Here is a 21,011-nt window from a genome sequence, read left to right as displayed (position 1 = left end):
AGCTGCTGAGCTGTTACATTAGCTAAAGATGAGGTTCCACAGACAGACAAAAAGAGCAGCAACTCAGCTCTGAATGTCTCTGGAGCCCAATAATTAAGATATTGATGTGATGTACTTAAAAGTATAAATGTGGGATTCTAAGTATTATTGACTTTTGCTTAGCAGTAGCTGTTAGTCAGTACTCAACAACTATCAAGCTACAACGTAGGCTGGAAAATGACTTGAGCAGCACAGTCAGCTAATGCTAGATTGTTTACTGATTTGCAGACTCATCACTCTGTTGTTCTTTTTGAACAGCAAAAGACTCAATATTCTAGCTTTTTAAAGATTAAAATGTTACAGAGTGGTGTACTCTTTCTACCAACCATTAGCATAGCTTACATGTACCTGTTTGCAATGTATGTTTATCACAAAAAATCAACAGAATTGATTACCTGGTTTTATGGGAACCTTTGGAAGCAGGGAAGTTATTGGGGTCACTGTCACAATTTGGCTCGAACCCGGTCTGCTGGGGCATAGACCAGCGTAAAAATATTCCCAGTAGGGAAGTTAAGCCATTCACTCTGGTTTTCAAATCAAATCAAATGTTTTCTTGCAAATTTTTTAACATATTGATGGGGATTGTTACTAAATGCTGGAGCATTTATTTTTGGTGCAGTGTATAAAATATAGCCTAATGTGTTTTTGTTTATGACTCTCTGGAGACTTTTGCAGTCTGACAATTCACATACAAAGCAGTTAGACAATATACTAAAACACTTTCAACGGAGCAGTGGTAAAAGTCCCTGAGCAGTTCCGCAGATAGTGTGTAATTTCCCAGTGTCTGTAAGAAGTAGAGCCGCTATTGAGCCTTTTTAACCAGGGCAAAGGAGTTAATTGTCCATGCGAGGTCCTCACTGATGTAGCTAAGTCCCCAGAAACTTCTAAATACCCTCTCCACTTCTTCTCCCCTGATGGTTAGTGGAGCATGGTCCCCTCTGTGTCTCTTGAAATCAATAATGAGTTATTTTAGTCTTTTTGATGTTAAGTAAGGTTATTTTCCATGCACCAATCTGGTAAGCCAGTTCCATCTCTGTTGTGTCATCTGCAGATTTGATTATTGTGTTTGTGGGATATGTGGAAACGCAGCCCAATGTGTATAAAGAACATGGGACTCAGAACACAGCCCAGCCCTAGTGCTGAGGGTCAGACTGGAGGAGAGATGTGTACCAACTGTTTGTGGGAGTTTGGATATCTTTAATATGACCTGCTTGTGTGTAGCTGCGGTGTTAGTCCGCTCGGGGGCGTCCTGCCTCCATGTCTGCTGCTTTAACTCCCAGTAGCTTCTCTCGCTCTGACAGGCAGCTTGATGAAGCTCATTAACTTCATCTGTTACACGCGCCGCACACTCCGCCTCTCTGGTTTCACGTGTTCGCACTTTCCTCTCCGTCAGGACCAGGATCATGCGGTCCCTTCTCAGACCTGAGACCGGTTCTGTGACTGGGGAACTTGATGAGACCCTCAGACTCTCATCAGCCTGGACTTTCATGGTGTGATGAGCCCGAGAGCCTCTCGTGTTTCCTGTGACGCAGGACAGTCGCACCGCACCACACCGCGCACTTCGGAGCGGGGAAAAAAGCGCGTCCGTGACTTAGGTCTTCTGTAACCACTCGACCCTAAAGTGAACATGTCTTTACTGTAGTACGACGCACTGATCTGAGAGCGAACATCACTATCTGTGGGAGGACAAGGACCGCGGCTCCGGAGCATCATCCCCTGCTGAGCGGCGGGGAGTCGAACCGACACCTGCAGGTGATCCGGAGCGTCAGAAACCTTCTGTTTAAAGGATATTATCGCTTCTCTGCCAGGAACGCGGCTGCTCTCCATAACTGAAAAGTGGATTTGGATTTCATTAAATTTTTCGTTTGATGGATGCTGATGCGCAAGCGGATCGAGTCCCCGCGCAGGAATTTAGCCAAAAAATGTTTGTGTAATTTGACAAACAGCTGGAGACAGAAAACATCTGACCTGTGACACTGAGAAAGGAAACACCTGCTCCTGCTGCGGAGAGAAAAGGTACCTGAACACATCGCAAAACATTTACAATCTAGATATAACAGGTTAAAATCAATCAGTGTTCAATCTGATCATTATTAATATCATCAACAAAACAGTGTTTATCTATGTTATTCTTAATTTATTGGGATGGGACCATGTTGGAGATACCAGCTTTCAATGTAATCTCATCCAGATTGTTATCCTGTAGCCTAAATCTACCAGTAAAATTAATCAATTAATTAATCAGTCAATCGATAAGTAGCATACCAATCAATAACAAGGGACTCAGACTGCCGGATGGATCTCAGGTTCTTTGTTCTGGCCGGCTTCAGATCGGATTTTCTGTTTTCAGCTGATTCTGCTGGAATGCAACTTGAGCTCGTGCTGATTAGCTCGTGCAAGTGCGTGTGCATGTGTGTGTGTTCACGGGGTGCGTTTGACAAACTAAACCAAACATTGTCTGCGTACTCTTTTAAGGGTGTGTGTCTGTGTGCGCGCGGATGTGCATGTGTTTGCGCGCTGATCTTGGTGATGGCTCTGCAATTTCGTGCGCGGGAGGCATTGATTATAAATGTGTTTGCCTGAGGATGAGGAGTGCGTGCAAAAAGAGTGTATAAAGAAGAGCTGAAAACTCACAGTTTAACCACCATCTGGTTAAATACATGGCCAAAAGTATGTGGACACCTGGACTTTCCAGCCACACCTGAAAGTTTAATATGTCATCCTCCAAACACAGATTTGTTCATCAGATAGAGTCAGGCATGTGATTCTCCTTTGCTGTCCTTACACAGCGACAATGTCTGCTACAGAGGAGGTTGGGTGGATGGATGGGTCACCAAAACATTCATACCTGCCAACCTCCTCTTATTATTAGCATGGCGTTCAAACTTTATCATGAATATTCGCTATACAGTCATCTAAGTTTTGACCGTTTGTCTGACGTCACTCAAGTTGCCAGGTCGTCTATGAAACACAATCCCAACACACCACATACAATTTCAACCCATCTGTCACTGCGGCCTGATTAACCCACAGCCTGATCCAAGAGGCTTGTGTGCAGCTGCTCTCTGCTCAGGTGGACAGGCCTGTTGTCAAAATGTCAAATCTAAATACACCTGTAAATTTAAGCAGAGTTGGACCGAACAGTTTGCAGCTAAACCATTTGCTGAAGCGATGAGCATGTTGGTGGATGAAAGGGAAAAAGTGAACAAGACTGAGCCTCTACAGCCGGGGGGACGTAAACTTTGTTTACATCAAGGGCCAAATTCCAAAATTTTCGGCATTCACTCGCTGTCTTCCGTCTTTTTGGTTCCGCCATGTTTATTCAACTGAGATGTTTTCATCAACTAGTAATCCATCATTGAAATTAACTTTTTTCACTGCCTGCGACTGTGGTGCTTCCTGGCTCCGTGCTGGCTTGAACAAGTTATTTATCTTGTTCCCACAAGTTCATAATTTTGTACCGACAACATAACAAACTTGTTCACACAGATACTGACTGGTGCACAAGATAAAGGCAGAATCCCAATCTCCACAATCACGGATTTTGAGGTCTTTATGCACATTTTCCGTAAGTTCCCATCTCTGCAGACTTTGCGTGAGGGAATTACTCACAATTCATAGCGATATGACATTAAACAGAGTTGCACGGAGAAGCCAGTGTAATAAAAAAACATCGAAGGGGCAGCTACAAGAAAAAAACAAGTTTATATGTAAGTGTATAATGCTGTTTTGATAAAATCAAGTAAATAGATTATTTGGAAATTACCTCTTATCCCCAGGTAATTTTGAAATAATGAATTTACTCTGCAAGAGCTGGTGGATCCCTTCAGTGTAGTCATGGTAACATTGCAAGAGCGCATGCGGTGCTGGCACATTGAACCATTTCGGGCCCTGTCAGCCTCTTGCACTGAAGCCCTCACCAGGTGACGTCAACTAAGACTGTGAGGGTTCAGGGTTTAGGCATTAGGGTGGAGATATATCACCTTTCTGGACTTTAGGGGCTCCGTAGAGACCATCTTTATTGGTTGTTCATCTGTCGGTGGAGGACTCAAACATGCCAGGAAAAAACAGATAAAACAGATAACAAAAAATAAAAATGTTGGTTCCACCACAAACTTTTGATGTAATAGTTTTGTGTATGAGATACAACCTGTTAATTAGTAAGAAAACCTTCAATAGTGTAATGAACCAAAGACTTGGTAGACATGCCAAAAGTCTTAAGGCATGTAAGACAATCTTTTTCAACCTGCAGTCAGTGTTATCATACCCAAGTTAAATTGTTGGAGATCTGTACGCCTAGAAATGAAAAACAATGTACTACCTCAACAGATAAACCATCAGTGGTGTCTGACTGAGATTAATGATCACCTCTTTGGTTTTGTACACCTTGAGAGGGAGGTGGTTTCAGCTCCTCCACCCTGGCCCTGTAGGACTCCTTGATGTTATCATTTGTTCGACTAACCTCTGTGGTGTCATCTGCATATTTAATCAAATGATAGTTCTGGTATTATGTATATACTCTGGCTATAGCTTAGGGGGTAAAGCGGGTCATCCACTGATCACTCGGTAGGCGGTTCACCCTGTGTGGTAGCTCACTGTCACACCAATGGCAGTGAACTGGTGAGTGTGTGCGTGAATAGGTGAATGAACAGCAAAATAAATGCTTTTGATGAAAGCGCTGTATACATTTATGTGTGAATAGGTGAGTAAGGACTGAGACAGCAACTCTGTGACGTGCTCAGAATTTTTCCTTGAAGCATCTCTGGTTTATTTATCATGTATTGATTGTTTCCTCCTCTGTCTGAATTTTCCAACAGGTTTCTAGAAGAATATGAAATTGTAGCTGTTGAGAACCTGAAGCTCTGCCTCCTCCGCTGCCTAAGACAGCTATGCCCGACACAGGAACCTGTACCGCAGGAAACCCTTAGGGTCAGTGTTCATAGGTGGGACCGCCCACTGTGGTTGACCCTGCCCTGGGTGACGGGGGACTCCATGGTCTGGCTCAACCTGTCCTCCCCACACCACCCGCACCACTGCTGCAGCCACCTGCCTGTTGATTGTGCGATCATATCACTTCTCCTTTTCCCTGCAGCTCAACTCACTGCAAAATGGCGAGGGGTTCAAATCTTCTGCGCGTTTCAAGTCACTGCTTCCTTTCCCTGCTGATGCTGAAGAGCTGCTGCTGGCTGCTAGGCTCTGCCACTCAGAAGCCCACAGTGTTGGCAGACTCCCAGCAGCCCCAGCAGGAGTACGCACACTCCATCCGGCTGGATGGTGACATCATCTTGGGCGGCTTGTTCCCCGTGCACTCTCGTGGCGAGAGAGGCGTTCCCTGCGGCGAGCTGAAGAAGGAGAAGGGCATCCACCGTCTGGAAGCCATGCTGTTCGCCATTGACCTCATCAACAAGGACCCGGAGCTGCTGCCCAATGTGACGCTCGGGGCACGCATCCTGGACACGTGTTCACGTGACACCTATGCCCTGGAGCAGTCGCTCACCTTCGTCCAGGCACTCATCGAGAGGGACAGCTCTGACGTCCGCTGTGCTAACGGTGACCCACCCATCTTCGCCAAGCCGGATAAAGTGGTGGGTGTCATCGGGGCGTCGGCCAGCTCTGTGTCAATCATGGTGGCCAACATCCTGCGACTGTTCAAGGTAAGAGAAGGCTGTCAGATGAAGTTTCTGTTTGAATGGTGAGCCTGCTGATGTACTGTAGTTTCATGTGACTAAATGGTGAACATTTGGTTTGTCACCACTGCCAAAGAAACAGCTGTTTTGGCTAACAAGCCTGCAAAAACACACTCTGTTGGCTCTCTTTGAGAGAGAGATGTTTTGACTCTTGTTGGGCCAGATGTGTCCAAAGGTTTTACATCTCTTAGCAGATCCGTGAGAGTAGAGCCTGTCCAAAGATAAAAAAGACAAAGCATTTGTAAAATGAACATAAGTTGTAAAGCTACTGTGGAAAACCTGGTAGATAGCAATCATCGAAAGAGCAGGTGTGATGGTATGTGTGTATGTGACAGTAGCGGGGTGGATGTGTTGGACAGTGCACTGAAACTATTAAATGTGTGTTCTCTTCAGTAATGGGACTGCAGTTTAAGAATTGGGTTTAAGAGCTTTTCAGACTCAGTGATAGAGCACTCCTCACCCTGTGATTGTAATTAACGTTTCTCACAAAACAAACCTCCTTTTCCCACTTTCTAATCTCACTATGACAACTGCCTTTATGCAGCAGACGTGGAGAAGAACTGCAGCCTTAACCTGGAGAAGACAGACAGATGTGATGTACAGGAGAATGATGTCAATATGAAGTGTTTCATCAGTGGCGGTGGAAACATATTCTTATATTCACATTTGTCTTCATCCTCCCTCTGAGCTGAATTCATTGATAATGTTTTCAGACGTCTGTTTCTTGCAGTACGTTGACATAGAAAGTTGATCCCAGCTGTTGCCCCGTCATCTTCTGCGTGTGCAGACAAACTGTATCTTGAGGCGGCGTGTTTCTGTGCATGGCAGCAAAGAAATTCCACTGCGTTAAATTAGTGATGAACTATATGATTCATGTGTTTGTGCTAGAACGCAGCCTCTTAATGAGGACAGAAAGGCCCAACAACATCACTTATCTAAAATTAGCTGGAGATGCCTCGTGGGTGGGATAGCCAGATTTTCATGATGTAGAGGATTCCTCACCCTGCTGCCGCTCACGTGTGCTGTCACAACCTTCAGCTGCAGTCCAGACTCAGATATAGGAGTTGGCTTTAATAGGTTCTCAGTTAAGCATAACATAATACAAACTCCTAAAGCCATGTTTTTACAGCTGCACCATTTCATCAAATTAAAATATTCTAGACGCAGGCATGCAAACTCAAGTGGGATTAAAAGGATAACAGTTCCGAAACTGAACCTGCCTTGGGGGTTCTGGTGTCATCCCTCCCTGGGACAGATGCGGAGGAGGTATCCAGATCCTAAAAGTAACTTAACACCAGGATGAAAAACAGTCCTTCACCTCTGACCTCAACCAGTATCACTGATGTGTGTGGTTGGGTGTGGTCAGAAGTGTGCTTCATTGCACCTGTAAACACACAAATCTTTGTTTCACTATCTTCATCTTGACATGATGCATTCCCTAGCACCTTACTCTTACATTAACCATCACAACTAAGTGCCTGACCCCTAACCCAAACCCCTAACCCATAACCCTAAAACCTAGTCTTAACCCCCAAACAGCCCTTTAAACTTGTGGGGTTCAGCATGTTGCTCCCCACAAGTTTAGTGGGCTCCTTTCTTTTGGACCCCACAAATATAGTATAACAGGCCTACCCAACAGTGATGTCGCAGGGTCCTGGAGTACACCTGTGCATCACTACAGCAAGGTGAGAAGTAAAACCACCGGAGGTCAGTAAAGATAAGATGTTCACTCTTTAAGTAAAAGTATCATTACTGCAATATAAACATCACATTTAAAAAAGCTCTGCATTGAAAATATCAGTTTAGTAAAAGTAATTATTGTTTGCAAAATGTTCTCAGTACAGTACTGATAATGCAACTAAAATATATGACTATGTTTTTGTTATACAGTAAAGGATAGGTTCTTAAAACAATTTCCATTGTAGATGCACTGGAAGGGGCCAAAGTCACGTTAAAGCTAGGCTATTATTTGCTTAGAGAGAAAGATACCAACAAAAAGCATTTGGCTTGTGACAGTATGATTTGTATGTTCAGCTAAATTAAAGCGTGGATCACGACGGACTTCATAGGCTTACATTTGTGTGAAAGTGATGTAATGTGAACTAATGAACAACACTGATTGGAAGTAATACTAGGTTGCACTAGATATTTTAGGACACGCATTCTTTGCTGTGACCTCCTACATATAATTCAGTTGCAATATTTTCTGAATATTAATACAAAGTTGCAACTTAAGCTTGTATCATTATTCAAAAAAGGGAGGACAACCAATGACTTTGACAATGATGGTGTTAAAAGCCCAAAACAGCAGGCCCTTTTTTGAGGATTTGCCCAGATTTAAACAATTTTACTGTCATGGATTATTGCAGCCTGAAATAAATACCGCCTGCACAATGTCACAACAAATTGATACACTTTCATGAAAAGTTAACATTTGGGGAAAAACATCACACTGCAAAATAAACATATTTTATGTGGTGATAGTTAACAATGTCATCAATGAGATGTTTCTGTTTCACCTCACCAGGGGAGTGATTGATCACTCATGTTGTACAAATCCATGGTCGGGTCTAATGAGAGTAGCATGGTTTTATTTTTATTTTAGAAGTTCAAAAAGTTGAGGGGATGTGTGCGGAATAACAATAAGCTAAAGCCACACTAAAGGCTCTTAATTGCTTAGTAGCACTAAATACAAAGTACAGCTGAGGCTGATGGCAATGTCATTAGAAATGTCTTTCAGATATTTGGTCACTGTCCAGTGTTTACCAGACTTTATTTGGGCAGGCCGTCCAGATATATTAACGGCCGTCCAGATATAGTAACGGCCGTCCAGGTATATTTGGCAACCCATTTTAGCATTTTGCAGAGAAATACAGAGAGAGGTTATCTGGTATTACGTTACAAGTAGGGCTGGGCAAAAAAGTCATGATTATTATTACAATATATATATACAGTGTATATATATATATATATATATATATATATATATATATATATATATATATATATATATATATATATATATATATATATATATATATATATATATATATGTATGTATGTATATATATATATATATATATATATATATATATATATATATATATATATATATATATATATACAATATAACAAATATTCAATATATCGTCAATAAATGTTTGATTTAATTCCTTTAAATTACAGACAAAGTAGCACTTAATTTTCCTATTAAGATGTTTATTTTGTTGAGGAAAAGGAACTGAAAAAAGATTTACTAATCAAATTTGTTGAAAAAAGATTTTATCATAATCGTTGTTTATGTTTTACCCCAGATTTGTTAAATGATCTGCTGTTTGGCATCAAACGTTTTGACCATAAAGAAAAGTTGAAACCACAATTAACTGTTTTTTTCAACTATCACTCAGGAGCAAAAATCTTCCTTTAAATTTGAAACAAATAAATTGACATTTATCGTGATAATTATCGATATCGAATGGTATGAATGTTTTATCGTGATAACATTTTTGGCCATATCGCCCAGCTCTAGTTACAAGACGTGACATGGTGGATATTTTACAAGCACGGAGCAGGTAAAGCAACAGTGAACAGTGAACACACCAGTGCAGGTGTCATTCGGTACCACATTGGGTTTGATAATTTCAATAACCTTCATCATTAACAAGCCTCCTCTACATGTGGTGCACCTGCTTCTCTAAAAACAGATCAAATATATAGGAATAAAAACAATACAAACATATATCAAACATTTCCAAAAGCTTTCACTGATGCCACTAGAGGAAAAACTATCCATCCAATTTGATTCAGATATTTTAGCCAAAATATATAGACGAAATATCACAAATGTATCTTGTTTGTACATGAATCATACATAATCATAGATAACAGTACACTGCGTTACACAATAATCGATAGCATTACAATATTTTATTTCTGCCCAGTGTGAGTTATCTCACCTACTGACCTGACATGTTCTGGCTCTAAGAATAGATAAATAATCAGTTTCTGTCCTGTCCTTGATTTGGAGGAGGGTTTTTTTGCCTTAATTTCATAGTAACACATGAAGAGAAACAGGAAATATGGAGATGACATGCAGCAAAGGGCAGTGGGCTCTCTGGCCACTGTGTTAAGGACTGAAAGTTGTACATGGTACGTGTGCTCTGCCAGGTGAGCTACCAGGGCGCCCCGATTCAGCGGAGATTTGCTGTTAATAAAAGTCTCTCCTCCCTCTTCCTTTGCTTCACGGAGGGAGTCAGAGGTGAGATCCTCCATCTGAAACTGTGATATGCTCTCCGTGCATTTGCATAATATTTGCACATCCATTTCACACAGTATCACACAGTCTGAGCCTGGCCTGGTCTTCAGGAGGACTGTGCTGCGACAGTCGCTCACGATGCTGCGTTATATTTCCATATCTGCGTGGGAGAGACAGAACCACAGAGTCTCTGTTTATGCGCTCGCTGCAGGCTCGGCCAAAAACACAAAATAAAAAATGAAAGGGGTGAGAAAATAACAGAGGGAGGAATGAAAACAGAGGGAACCTTCCTACATCGTTCCATATAAACTGTCAGAGGGAGGAGATGAATTGAGCCTCCAAGCAGAACGACAGCCTCAAACCACAGAAGAAGAAAAGTATCACTGTCAGTCAATATCATCTGGGACATTGCCTGGGACATCACGCTCCCAAACAACATGGCAACATCAACTATACAGTAAATATACCAGAAAAGCAAAAGTAGGAGCTAAAAGAGGCTAAACAGCCCAGTAGAGCTGCAGGGTTGGAGAGAATTATCTGTGAGTGACAACTTTGACATACAAGTGGACATGTGATTAACTACTAATAAAAATATATTGATTTAAGCCAGTTTTTCACGAGTTAGATGAGAGGAAATGCAGCATTTTGAGAACTGACACTTAACTTTAAATACAAGAATCCTCCTGATTCTTTTCTTTCATTAGACAGAGGTAACGAGTTGTGTTTTCACTCAACACATCATCTGCTCAGCCAGAAAATCCTCTGCAAAATTGCAAAAACAACTAGCATAAATGGATGAAGTCTAATTCTACCTACATGAAAGATGTAATGTTCAGTTTGTGTTGAAATTGCTTCAGAGAGTTGTTCAAGTTCAAGTGCATGATCCTTTTAGAGACTGTAGTTTGCATTACTTTGAATTATATTGTGATATACTGATTTGTCTACCTGTAGCTGCCAAAATGACCATACACTGACTGTAAAGTTATAGTAATTCACTGCTGATGATTTTGCTGTGAACAGGTTAGCGTTCACCTCCTGCACAGTCAGATATTGGTATCAGCTGATTCAATTTATCCACTGTTACAGAATGAAGCGATAAAGAACAGCAGATCCCAAACAGACATTAATGTGCTTGACGATGCAAAAAGTTTCCAGGTTGAGAAAGACAGATACTGAACATGTCCTGTACGGTGAGGAATATTTACTTGGTTTTCACGCAGCTTTGCACAGTCTGAAGACGCGTGAATGTTGAAACTGGGTTTCACTCTCTGAAGTGTTACCTCCTAATAACACGCCACTATGTGCTAACACAAGCAGCAGATGGTTAATATGAGGGAATAAACACATCATCTGTGGGACAAAAGAAAAGCAGAGGAGGTCAAAATCGCATCTGGGGGAGCATGTATATCTACAAATATCCTGCTGACAAGCTTTATTTACATTCTTAATGTACATGCCAAGAAATAATGACTGTTTTCAGTTGCTCTGATGGAGGCGTTTATTTCATGAGCCTTTTTTAGCCATCTAAAGAGATGTTTCCCAAAAGCATTGTAACTCAAAATGCAAATCTCACATGAGTTGAGACTTTATAATATCTCCGGCTTTTTTCAACTTAAATGACTTGGGATTTGACTTGGACTTGTCTCAAATGGCTTGAGACCTGCTTCAAATAACTTTTTAACTGCTGTGGACTTAAATCACCTAAAACTTGAAACATCTCTTTCTTGAGCAAAGGGATGCATCACCATCCTGAACTAATCTAACCTGTCAGCCGCTGGCAGGTGACATCACTGCAAGTCAGCCTCCCACAGCCAATCACAGACATATAATCAGACCAGTGTGTCTCATTAACCGACTGTGTGACCTGAACATCTCAGTTTGAGCAGCGGCATCACGTCCAATCAGCAACCTCATCTCATACTGACGTCCTTAATGAATGTGAGGGTGAAACCGTTCCACCTTTATAAAATAATGCCAGCTGGAGGCGTCCGCCGGCTGATCTGTCTCGATTACCTGATTGCTCTATTGTTGGCTAACAAATGTAATTTTTCTCTGAAAGGGAAAAAAAGATGGAGGAAAGGGTGGATAATGGAATTTAATCGAGAGGAATTTGCACATTGTAGCAGCAATTCATTAGTGCGCCTGATAATAACCAACTCGTTAAGCTGTCTGAATCGTCCTCATTGTATTTTTGTCAGTTTTAATAAAGCTTTTTGTGCTTTATGCTCATATTTATTATTTTCAATAATCCCTTCTCCTATTGGAAACTGTCATATTAAAACCAGACAGAGGTGGGGTTGGAAGACAGAATCAGCATGGCTTATACATTTATAGCGCAAACATGTACACTGTATTTAATGTAAGAACGTGATTATGTTTATACTAATATAAATGAAACAAAATGCTAAAAAAGCAGGAAAACACAGTGGGTAATATTTCCTTTTGTAGAGATTTTTCAAAACTTCACCATTTCAGGAAACAGGTGAATTTGCTTTCTCTTAGTGTGAGATCAGACTTGATATGGACTTGTGTCAAATGACACGAGATTCGACTGCAATCTGTCCCAAATGACTTGAGAATTGTCTCTGCTCCCTTAAGACTTGACTACGGCGTGTCCAAAATGACTTGAGATTTGAATGGGAATAGTGTCTAACGAGGAGACACTTGACTCAGACTTGTCATAAATAACGGGAGATTAGACTTGGACATGTCTCACATCACTTGACGTGTCGTCACTGACACGAGGCTTGACTTGGTCTCAAAGTAGGGCTGCAACTAACTATTAATTTCATTATCGATTAATCTATCGATCATTTTTACAATTAATCGGTCAGTTGTTTGGTCCCTAAACTGTCAGAAAATGGTGAAAAATGTCTATTAGTGTCTTCCAAAGCCAAAGATGATGTCCTCAAATGTCTGTTGTTTTGTCCACAACCCAAATATATTCAGTTTAGTGCCATAGAGGAGTAAAGAAACTCAAAAATAATCACATTGGAAAAGCTGAAATCAGTGAGTTTATACTTATTTTCACGATCGAAGTTAATAGTTGACAACTAATCAACTAATAGACCAACAAACATCTCTAATTAGTGCTGAAACGATTAGTTGATCAGCAGAAAATGTATCCACAACTTTGGTAACTGATTGTTCATTGATTTACAGAAAACTCATTTGCACATGATTGCAAACTGAATATCTTTGAGCTTTGGACTGTAGAACCACTCTCCGTAATCTGTAATGTATTCAGACCTTTACAGTCTCGGCCGTCCGTTTGGTTTATTTCCGTGTTGCGAATGAAAAGGTCGTCATTCTGCCACCAGATGAGAAATCTGATCCATGTGGGAATAAAAAGCCTAGAGTGGAGCTCAGATAATGCTCTAAAATTTCAGTCTGTGAAGTCAGTGGTGGAGCGATGATAAAGGTCAGAGGTCCGCTGGCTTCATTACCAACAGACGCTGTTCATCACAGAGGATATGGGGGATTCATATTGACACAGGTTCATATAAATTTATTACACAGAAGAAATTCTGGCATTTTAATTCAGAGCCGCTTGTTACAATTTTCGGATGACACCTGAGCAGAACAATGTCATTTGGCGAGAACTTACATCTGCGTGCTGATTTATTACACGCAAGATGAAAAGGAAATGTTTGTGTTTACTGTCTCTTTTCAAAGATCATGTTTTCATGGGCTGGACAAATTAAAAGGAACCCTTCACAACAGGGTTTTCTCGACCTTTTTCACCTGTAATCAACTCAACTCTCTGAACTCAGCATGTAGAGACTGACTCCGTTTTCAAAACCACTGATAGAACAGAAATGAGATTTTTATTAATTATTTGTTAAAAAACATTAATGTCACAGTCATGGAAAATACTAATTTCTGATTGGCTGATAAGTGTTTCATATATGTTGATGCCTTAGCCTGACTCAAATCCAACAAGTCCTCATAAGTAAACAACAAAACATGTCACCTGTCCACACGTCTTCCAGAAATGATTTAAATCTGCCACCTATATGGTTCGGTTTAGGCACAAAAATAAAATTAACAAACATGGAGCCTGGTTAGCTGGTTGCACTTGTGTGTGTGCTATGTTTTGCACAGCAAAACAAAAAAAAGAAGACAGAATCAGCATGGCTTATACATTTATAGCGCAAACATGTACACAACATCCGGTTGCTTCTCTGTTAGCTCTTATTTGCGGGTTTCTGCTCAATATGCTGTTCCTTTCACACTACAGGAAACAATCAGAGCATCCCGATTTTGAATCCTAAATAACAGTACTTATGTTTCCAAAATGGGGGAGCCATTTGTGCCGATTATCTGTTCAGACTAGCCTCTGATCAGGAACACCTCCACGATTGTCAGGAGGAGCGAATCAGAACCAGAATCGGGCCAATTATCCTCTAGTGTGCAGCCAGCATAAGAGAGATTATGGTGGTCATGATTAAAAGGAGCCAAGGTTCACTTTTGGTTGGAGGCAGGATGTGAACAGCGGCCTCTGGTTACAAGGTCAGATACTCTGAAGGCTCCCTTGCTCCTTGTCCTCTGGCCTGTGACCCAGAAGTTGATCGTCGTCCACCATCATCAGGGATGTTCCAATCCCTTAAATATGTCTCACAGTAGGGCTGTCGTGGTGAAGTAATTTCCACCGCGGCAATATGTCGCGGCGCGGTATGTGGTATTATCGCATTTTTCATCAATAATGTAATTTGGTGCCATATAGCAGAGTAAGAGTGTCTGTATCTGTCGCCTCACGGCACAGCGAGCCAATGAGCAATATGCTAAGGCCAAGTTAGCTAACCTTTAAAATAAACAGTAAAACAACACAAAACATGGCAACACTTACAGCTTCAGAGTTTGTGGTCAGTCTCGTACAGCCCATGGCGATCCATCCTTGAACCGTTACAGAGCTTGTTACTCATTTATTAATTTAACACGCCCTGAAGTTTACAGTATGAACACTGCGGTTGTTGCGGTGCTTGCCATCCTCCGTGGTAGGCTTGATCAATAGCGTGGCATTCAATTCAAATCTGCTCATTGATTGGTCAGCTGACGCGATGCATCAGTGAAAGAACAGCCAGGCTGCTTTACTGTAATGTTTAAAATATTGTATGATTGTGATCCTGCAGATTAGACAAACTATCTGTGGGATCTATTTTTTTCTTATTTTTATTCTTATAACATTATTAATCCGACGTCAGACTTACTGAACCTGTGATCTTTCACAAACTAAGGCTGTTTCAGTAATAAAGATATCTTAATTTATAAATTATAAAATATATTTTCACTGACGCTCCAGATGTGGAGATTTGGCATCCATTCCTGGTTCATTGTGGATTCAGACAGACCTCGGCTGTAAACGACTCTGCCTCTCATGCTCCTCCATGCTTAGCAGCCTGTTTTTTGAAGTGGTTTCCTACAGAGCTCACCGCCTGGCCAGCTGCGGTGAACCGAAGCATCACTAACAGATGGAGGGCGAACTCTCAGCTCCTGATTGGTGGATTGGTGGACTGGAGCCCTACAGGCGCCCGCTCACGTAACAAGAAAAATTGTGACCCTTCCACTGTCTCCTCAGACTGTTATTTTGGATTTGGTTCAGGACACGCTGAAGGAGTAGAAACCCTCCGCTGTGAGTCATAGCAGCCACGGGGCAGTGACCTTTGAACTTACTGCAGTAGGTACTGCTGGTTTAACCCTGTGTAATCGACCTGTCACACTACACGATGTAAAAGTCTTGATGGGTGCCGATGATTGCCATAGTTGATTGGTTGATTGAAATAAACTTTTTGTTAGACAAGATTTAATCCTAATTTACCTCTAATCAAATTTATTTATTTATATTTATTTCTTAAACATGCTGATTTTTTTTTCCCCCTTTGGGGCAGCAGAAAGAAGTCATCATCACCTTTGACAGTGATGGTGACCTTGTTATTAAACAGTTATTTATTTACACATCCAGCAGTTACAAAGCAAGATTATCTGTCTCTTTAGCTGCTTACTGTGTCTGTCTGCTGTTTTCTGCTGAGCAGCTAGTGTGCAGCGGCATTGCAAAGCTTTTTCTCTGAAGTGCTGAGAGGGAACCAGAACAGTAAAGTTGTACTAAACACTAAGCTAAAACTCACTATGAAGCTCCATAAAGCCAGGGGGAGCTGCAGATTCAGCTCTGTAGGTTCATTACTACGAGAGACCCCCGTTCACACTGTGACATTGTCATTTGATAAGTTATCATTATGAAATATAACCACCTTAAGGTTTGGTTAGGTTTAACAAACAAAACATCCTTTTGGTTCGGGTTAAAATGAGCACTTTGAAGGTTGAAGAAACATTGTGGTTTGGGTTGAAACTTTAAGGCTAGGGGAGTGTCTCAACACTAAGGGAGTGGTTCCAATAATAAAGACATGGTTACGAATCGATGCTTTAAAGAAAATAACATTGGCTGTTTGTTGGAAACGGGAAACAAACAGCCATCCACCACGACTGCTTCACTATATGAATTTGGTTTGAAACTTCTGATTACTGCAGTCAATAGAGGCCTTTGTCACTTCAACGTAAACACATGTTGTTTTCGGGCACTTAGTGAAACATGTTGGGAGGGGAACAACAGTGACCTTACGTGAAGATACCCAGCAAACACTCATTTATGTCAATTTCACGTCCAAAACACTGTCAATAATCATGAACAGCTCTACATCCTGTACTACATGACATTAATCTCTCACCTCACACACTCTATGCCAGCTTTTATGCAGGTATTTAGACATTATTTGACCTACAAATCCTCAAAACCTGACCTCTCTTCCTCTTCCTCGAATCTCAATGAACTTTACTCCTCCTCCTTCTCCCCTTCCTCCTCCTCCTGTGGGAGTTGAACATGCTTTGTTTCTTGTCCTTGTGAATGTCAAAGCTATTGCAGCTCATTCATCACCACCAACAAAGCCGGCCGTCTCCCTCTGGTTCATAGATCTGCTCAGTCAGAGATGTTCTTCAGTGGATTCTGTCAGTCACTGAGTGTCTGTGCTGCGGGATAAAGAGATGATAAAATAATGCAGCTTTGTCACTGTTTGATTTGTTAAAGGACAGCTTCAGTATGTTTTTGATCCTCAATCTGTTCTGAGTAATTCTCATGGCTTTTTTAGGCACGCTAACAGCAAGGCAATATCTGTTTGTCTGGCAGTCTGTTGGTTGGTCCACCTCTTAAAACCCAGACTGAAATACCTCAACAATTATAAGACAGATTTCCATGAAGTGTTCGACAGACATTCATGCCGCTCGGAGGATAACTCCTAATAACATTGGTGACATTGTTCTAAATTAACTTCATTAAGCAACAAAATGAAAAATGCATTCATGCCATAAAAAAGTGCCCTAATAGTGGTCGAAAGACTATAACTCAACCAACATTTACTGCAAACGAGCAAAAGGTGGGGCGCTACATGACCAGTCTCTTTGATATAACAGAGAAATGCAACCCATATATGCTTGTAATACTCAGCCTTTAATCATTTCTATTAGCAGCTGCGACAGGATGTGTCAAACGCACTTGGGAGCAAATAAAAAATATATAAACATGTTTCAAAGCGGTGATTAGGCTTACTGTCATCTTTAAGGACAACAAGTACAAGGCTTCAGTGCTTCAATCAGTCTCTGTCATAGGGTGATATTGGTATACAAAAGCATCTCCGCATCATCCTCAGCAAACACAAAAGCATGAAACAGTCTGCAGGATTTGTCCTTCAAGTTGTTTATGTGACATGTTCCACTCACTTATAGCACTTTTGTTCCCCTGTTTTAATAGTTTCACTAAAATCCCTCTGAACATTGTACTTTGACTGTCAGAGGACGACAGAAGAGAGGAGCTGATCAACATGTTGATTCACTCGTCTCATCTCTTTCACTTATAACTGTGAGCACACAGTAAAATGCTTTATGAGCAGCAGCGAGTTTTGCCTCTCAGACAACATACAAGCTGCTCACCTGGTTGGTGTTGGTTGTTGGAAAGCGATGCAGTCTTACAGGAATATCTGATACCACAGGGCTAAAAAAACGTCTCCTCTGCATGTTTTTAAGGGAAGACATACTTAAATCTATATTCTGATTTACAAAAAACAATGTCTAATACCAATATTCTCTAACAAAGACATTATATTATACGTGAAGTTGCAAATACATTATCTATCATTGGGTATCAGGACTCTTTTCAGTATTGGGCTCAAGAATAATTTACATCATTTCATTAGTTTTTTTTTATTGTTGGACTCCCATAATTAACCATTTGCATCATAATATGCTATTAGGTTGATAAATATGTACTTTATTAATGGAAGCATTTGAATTGAAGAACCTTTGACCTTTTTGTGCCTGTTGAAACCACAGAAAGTTTTTTTTAGCCACATTAGCAGCATGGCTTCAGGGATGTTAATGTCTGTCGGTCTACTACTTTGTTCCAGAGTGAAATTTTCAGATATTTGCTTAGAAAACAACAGCCGGTTTGAGTCACACTGTGTATTTGAATACGACCTGAAGAATCCGCTGAAGTGCAAAACTCTGTAAAGGAAAATAGAAACATTGGGAAGAAGGTCTGTGCCATCGATGTAATCATAGCCTATCACTGGCTCTGTGTGTTTCTCCTGCAGCATTTTGGAGGTGACATGCCTTGCTCAGAGGCTCTTAGGTAGCAGTTTTGGTGCTGGTTGGTTGGTTGTTGTCCCCTTTGCTCCCTCATTTTTTAGGTCAGCTCGAGGCAGTGCTCTTGTCTCGTCCATCGTCCCTGACATGTTGTGAAATGCGTCGATGATGTGCGGCGTGTTGAGTCACAGATTGAAGCGACGCTGACGAGCGCAGACGGGAACCTGACATTTATTTGGCTGCAGATGGAAATCGCTTTTTGGACGAATGAGTTGGTCGGAGGAGGAGGAGGAGCTGTCATTTCAGGAGGCTCGCTCATAAGTGGAGGAGCCATCTTCTTCTTCTGTCTCTGTACACACTTTATGCTTCATTTGTTTTTCCTCCTCACTCCCACACTCGTCTCTTCCTTTCTGCTGCTCGGCCGTCACGTCTCTTGAGTGTGTCAGCAGCTCAAACTGCTGCGGGAGAGGCTTTTTATTCTGCATCTGAATGAGCAGATAGGGTGCAGATTTTTTTAATCTGTTAATCTACTGATTATTATTTTTCGATAAAGTGATTAATCGTTATGTCTATAAGATGTCAGAAAATATTAATATATGTTAATCCTGGAGTCCAAGGTGACAGATGTCTTATTTTGTCTGACCAACAGTCCAAAAACCCAAAAATATACTCAGATTACTTCATTTCAATAAATAAATAAATCGACTGATATTAATTCTAATAATTTCTGCACTTTTTAGAAGCAGAATCTCCCGCCCACATTTGATTTCCCAGCACATCATACGATGTCCTAATTATAACCCTGATTTGAATATTTAATTTAAGATAAAAGTTTGCAATAGTTCTGTAAAGTGGGTTAAGGCCAGTGGTGGAATAAGTTCCCCAATACTTTACTTTAATGAAAGTATTAGTATCCCGTAGTTCTGCACTATTACACAAGTACAGACGTACTATCAGCAAAATCAGGATATTTACTGGCAATTTGTCTTCAGTCGTGGAATGTAACCAGGTACATTTCCACAAGTGCTGTACTTATGTATGTCCTTCATACCTCTACTACAATTCAGAGGGAGATTTTCTACTGTTATCTTCACTTTAACCGCTATAGTTACCTGTTACTTTCTAGTTAAGTTTTACATACATAATCAGTTTATAAAATGTGATTCATTACAGTACAGCTTACATATAAATACATAAAGAATGATGATCAAATCATATAACAACAGTGTATACTGCATTCTGCAGTACATTTGTTTTTGATACTTTCTGTATATTTTGTCGTTAATACTTTTCTACGTCTGTTAGGTTTGAAATACAAAAGATTTTGTATAGTGTTATTACTACTTCCTCCACCTCCGTCTGTTAAAGTGTGATATTTCTCATGTTTTTCCTGATGGTGGCGCTGAAGGTTATCAGAGGTGCCCTCTGGCGGCATAACTTAAAACCTTCCTCCTGTTTTGATGACGGATATATCGACTCCTCACAGCAGTTTGATTATTTCTGACACGGCTCCTAACAGTTTGATGTCAACTAGTTGCTGGTTTGAGGCTCAGGTCCCTGCTGGTTTTTGGAAGATAATCAGACAGACTCCGTCCTGTTTGTGGCTTTAGGGAACACTGCAGACTGCAGCGGGAAAAAATAACTAATGACAGACTGACAGCCGCAGATTAACATTTTAAAGCTGCAGCAGGTCTGAATTGCTCTACAGGACGTCAGGATTCATGTGTCTTCACCAAATAAGACTTGTCTGCTGGTAGAATCCCAAACCTGGACTGAAGCCGCCCCCCCTCCCACTGTCTGGTTTTTGACAGGAGCTCTTGTGGTTTGTTAAACAGACCTTTCTGTCTGTGATGTCTAATTCTTTTTTATTTAAAATGCTTCAGGAAAAGAAAAGACAAAGTAATTCAACAACAGAGACAAAACCTTTTAACAGCATTTTTTCAAGCAGCCAAACAAATCACGCTCGCCCTCACGACACGCCTCGGGCTTTCAGCTAAATGGTTTTCTTCCTGTGCGGAGGAGGCTATTACCTGGACGAGTCCTTCAGTGACGGTTTAATCACCGTGTCGCCCCAATTTTTCCTCCAGACTGTTCCTCACACATCGAACTCCTGCGAGTTATTTTGTTTTTTTCTTTTTCTCCTAAATGACTTCCGCAAAGTAAACACCGGGAAGATGGATTATATTGTGGTCTGGTGTTCATATTTATGTCTAAATAAATGCAACTTTTAATCTTCTTAATACGTTAACACTGACTATTCCTGATTTTTCAGCTGTACACCCTTCTTTCAAGGTTCCTCAGATTTATTCTGGACTTCTCAACCTTTGCTTTGACTGGCAGTTCAGTCTGTTTATCAGGCTACAATATTGTTGTATTGGATTTTTCAAGTTTATGCCGGACTA

General features: G+C 41.0%; 1 protein-coding gene across 1 annotated transcript in view; it reads left to right on the top strand.

The window, feature by feature from the left end:
• Nucleotides 1–925: 925 nt before the first annotated feature.
• Nucleotides 926–21,011, top strand: part of LOC119894372 (metabotropic glutamate receptor 8-like) — a 208,492-nt gene continuing 188,406 nt past the window's right edge. Inside the window, exons 1-3 of the mRNA XM_038707080.1 lie at nucleotides 926–2,055; nucleotides 4,857–4,968; nucleotides 5,132–5,693. Coding sequence (XP_038563008.1) covers nucleotides 5,148–5,693 — 546 coding nt within the window. The 5' untranslated portion in view covers nucleotides 926–2,055; nucleotides 4,857–4,968; nucleotides 5,132–5,147. The remainder of the gene's footprint in view (nucleotides 2,056–4,856; nucleotides 4,969–5,131; nucleotides 5,694–21,011) is intronic.

Source organism: Micropterus salmoides, unplaced genomic scaffold (assembly GCF_014851395.1).
Source record: "Micropterus salmoides isolate LMB-PRFRI ecotype aquatic unplaced genomic scaffold, ASM1485139v1 Ms_hic_scaffold_8, whole genome shotgun sequence".
Classification (NCBI taxonomy): Eukaryota; Metazoa; Chordata; class Actinopteri; order Centrarchiformes; family Centrarchidae; genus Micropterus; species Micropterus salmoides.
Note: the sequence above shows the minus strand (reverse complement) of the source record. Positions and strands in the feature narration are given on the sequence as shown.